The sequence below is a fragment of the Carya illinoinensis genome, chromosome 10, assembly GCF_018687715.1.
Source record: "Carya illinoinensis cultivar Pawnee chromosome 10, C.illinoinensisPawnee_v1, whole genome shotgun sequence".
Lineage (NCBI taxonomy): Eukaryota > Viridiplantae > Streptophyta > Magnoliopsida > Fagales > Juglandaceae > Carya > Carya illinoinensis.
This window is the reverse complement of record NC_056761.1, coordinates 34,902,352-34,906,240: the sequence shown is the minus strand read 5'-3', so window position 1 is coordinate 34,906,240 and position 3,889 is coordinate 34,902,352. Positions and strand designations below refer to the sequence as shown.

The following is a 3,889-nucleotide window of genomic DNA, read 5'->3' as shown; positions in this document are numbered from 1 at the left end:
AATTAAAATAAAAAAATATTATTCATCATTATTTGATGATATGATCTAAAATATATAATTAATATATAAATAAAAATAAAAATAACTTCTCAATTATTTAATAACTAGTAATATAATACATTAAATTGTAAAATTAATTTTATTATAAAGTAAATTTGATAAATCATATAAAATAATTTATAAATTTATTTTATAGAATTTCTTTCTAAGTGCAATAGCACTTCTTAAAAAATTATTAATTATTAATCACATCTCTAATTATTTTTTTTTCCATTCAACCAATCGCATTGGTTGATATTTTCAGCTACGTATCACATTTTGTTTGTTTGTGTAATAAGATAAGAGATAGATTTTTCAGAGTTTCTATTCGAATATTTAGAGCTTAACGAAAAATTAAGATATACATAAATTCTACATTATTTCATTATAATAGAATGAATTTCTCAGCATTAATAAATATTATGGAATTCTTATGTATCCTTCCTTCTTCATAAATTTTAGAGTTTGTATTAAGATATTTTATGGTGTGTAAATACTATATAATTTTTAAAAAATAATTGAGATTTATTATAGAAGAAAAGAGAAATAATATTTGCAGTCATGATTATGTAAGTATCGTATAATTATATTTAAATAAATATAAAATTTACATGAAAAGAAAATTTATTTTTTAATAATAGACTTCACTTTTTTTTAAAATAACTGTACGATACTTACATATTTCACGACTGTATATAGTATTACTATATAAAATTTCAAATATCATTTTTATTAGAATAAAAACTTCTAGAAATCTAAAGCCTCTTTTTGATAATGAAATGAGATAAAATGATAATAGTAATAATATAATTTGAATACCAAGAATATGTGGTTCAGATAGCAAGAGACTCAGTCTCCATAAGAAAAATCATGGATTTGATCCCCTTTTTAAATCTTTTAATATTAAAAAAGAATAATTTGAATTAAAATATTTCTAATTATAATATTAAAATATTAAAATGAGATAATGAAATAATAGTAGTAACAATAAATATGCAGTAATTTTTTTAATGGGAAGTAAACCAAAATCCACGAGTCGGCAGGTGAGAAAAATCCGTCGGGTTTTAGCAACGAATGCTACGGCCGTCTTTAAAACGAGACGGTGAGTTACGGCTCTGTTTTCTCTCCACACAACCTCTAAAACTTCTGTTTCTATTGACGGGCCAAAAAAAAAGAAAAAACGAAAGAAACAAAGAAAGAAGGAAAAACGGTGGGGCAAAAGAAATGGTCGTTGTAGATGATGACATGGTGGAGATGAGCATCATGGCCGCCTCTGGAGCTCCTTCTTCTTTTTCTTCTGCTCAATTCCTTGATGCTTATCCCAAAAGGTATTCCTTGAAGATCCCCAATCTCATTCTTGGGTCTCTGGATTTTTAGCTTTCTGTTTTTTTTTTTTTTTAACTGTTGTCTTTGTTGTGTCCTGTGTGCGTCTTAGTGAGAAGAAAAGACTTCAGTTTTATGGATTTGATGGTTTTGATTCAGTGTTTCCCACCTGTGTTCGGAGGATTTCGGGAGATTCTGGGATTAGGGTTAGATATAGTTTTTCTTTAGCGTTTTCTGAATCTCTTTCCTGATCTCTTAGAGACTGAACGGAGGACTTTCTTCTTCTTCTCTCTCTTTTTTTTTTTTTTTTTGTCTTTTAATACTTTTTATATACTCTAAATTTTTTTGTCATTCTTTTCCTTTGAATTGGTTTTATTGAATAACTTTGTTGATTATCGATGTGGGTTTGTGAGGAATTTGTTAACTGATTGATAAATCTAGGGTTTTGATGGAGGGGAGATATACTGGGGATTGATTGATTTGATTGAAGGTGTTTGTAATTGAATTGTTTGTATTGGGAATGGCAAAACATACAACCCCACCAGCAACAAAAAACATCACCAAGGAGATGAGCTAAGAAATGGGAGATTCTCTCCTCACAGCCCTTTCAATGGAGAATCACCACCCGTCAACACTCTTGTCCATGGATTCCAGCGCCTCCTCACACGACGATTTGGATTTGGAGATGAATCGACAAATCATTCTTCACCGTCCACCAGATATCAATTTACCCTTGTCGGCGGAGCGCAGTCCACCTCTGCAGCCATGGAATATGGACCCCTGTGATATTTTAGACGTTGGGCTTGGTCCACAAGTTTATGAGACTGAGAGTTTTCTTACCATCCCCAAGGCTGGAAGGAAATGTGCCAAGCGGGTTGATAGCATCTGGGGTGCCTGGGTTTTCTTCAGCTTTTACTTTAAACCCACGTTGAATGAGAAGTCAAAGGCAAAGATTATCAGGGACAGCAATGGAGTGTCGGGGTTTGACAAATCTGATCTCAATCTTGATGTTTTCTTGGTTCAGCATGACATGGAGAATATGTACATGTGGGTTTTCAAGGAGAGACCAGAGAATGCATTGGGCAAGATGCAGCTTAGGAGTTACATGAACGGGCATTCTCGTCAAGGAGAGCGTCCATTCCCATTTAGTGTTGATAAGGGTTTCGTACGATCTCACAGGATGCAACGAAAGCAGTATAGGGGTCTGTCAAACCCCCAGTGTGTGCATGGGATCGAGGTCGTTCCATCACCCAATCTCATGGGTCTTGATGAGGAAGAGCGGAAGAGGTGGATGGAGCTCACAGGCCGGGACTTGAACTTCACAATTCCACTAGAAGCGAGTGCTTTTAGTTCATGGAGAAGCCTTCCCAACACAGATTTTGAGCTTGAGAGGCCAGTTCCCTCGATAAAGAGTGCCTTGAATTCCCACTCAAAGAAATTGCTTAATGGTTCTGGTCTGAACTTGTCAACTCAGCCATCTAACCATACCAATGGAGATTCAATGGATCTATCACCTGTCAGCAGCAAGAGGAGGAAGGATTTTTTCCCTCATGGGAATGATGATGATGGCTTCTTGGCTGTAAATCCTCCGTCTGATAGAAGTACAGATATGGAGATTCACCCTAACGAGCCAAATTGGTTGAATGATTTTAGCGGCGTAATGAAAAATGTCTATGGACCTGTCACTGCTGCTAAAACAATATATGAGGATAAAGAAGGATATCTGATCGTTATCAGCTTGCCCTTAGTGGATCTCCAGAGGGTGAAAGTTTCTTGGAGAAATACTCTCACTCATGGTATCATAAAGGTCTCTTGTGTGAGCGTATCTCGCATGCCATTCATCAAGAGACATGATAGGACTTTCAAGCTAACAGATCCATCTTCTGAACACTGTCCTCCAGGGGAATTTGTTAGAGAAATCCCACTTTCAACCCGAATTCCTGAAGATGCAAATGTAGAAGCTTATTATGATGGGCCAGGATCTGTGCTTGAGATTATGGTGCCAAAATTACGTGTGGGGCCTGAAGAACATGAGGTTCGGGTTTGCCTTCGCCCTCACTTGGGAGGCAATGATCTTATGTTGACTTGAGATAGTCGTTTAATAAGAATTGTATGGATTGTTGCCTTGGTTGGTGCTTCGTAGTTTTACTAACTCTGTACCATACAGTGTATTCTATGAAACGAAATGCGTATCTCACACTTTTCTTGAGCATTTTTTGTTCACTAACTGTTGTGGTATTTGTTGTGTCCATGAATCGGATCAGCTCTTTTTGTAATGATTCCTGATTTTTGAACTTATAACTGATTCTAATCATCTAGGAGTTATCATATCCTCGTCTAAATTACTTTCTTGCATGGCTAGGATATATATATATATTATGTAAACCTGTCTTCAGCTTATGAAAGCTTCAAAGGTACTGCGTAATTTATAAAACACTTAATGGAGCGGGACGGTTTCCATTTGGAAGGATTATATGGCGAGTTTTGTGTTCAGTTATTTTTTCATCACAGGTGTGTGCGTTGTTGA

The 3,889-nt window shown here is 35.3% G+C and overlaps 1 protein-coding gene across 2 annotated transcripts; it reads left to right on the top strand.

The window, feature by feature from the left end:
• The first annotated feature begins 1,155 nt into the window (after positions 1 to 1,155).
• On the top strand, positions 1,156 to 3,638 carry LOC122279341. Of its 2 annotated transcripts, none has more exons than XM_043089938.1 (2): positions 1,156 to 1,367; positions 1,908 to 3,638. In XM_043089938.1, exon 2 carries the CDS (start codon positions 1,943 to 1,945, stop codon positions 3,449 to 3,451), a length of 1,509 nt encoding a protein of 502 aa, XP_042945872.1. In that variant the 5' UTR covers positions 1,156 to 1,367; positions 1,908 to 1,942; the 3' UTR covers positions 3,452 to 3,638. The 2 variants fall into 2 exon arrangements, with proteins under 2 accessions (XP_042945872.1, XP_042945871.1); XM_043089937.1 differs by having other exon boundaries at positions 1,804 to 3,638.
• The last annotated feature ends 251 nt before the right edge of the window (positions 3,639 to 3,889 follow it).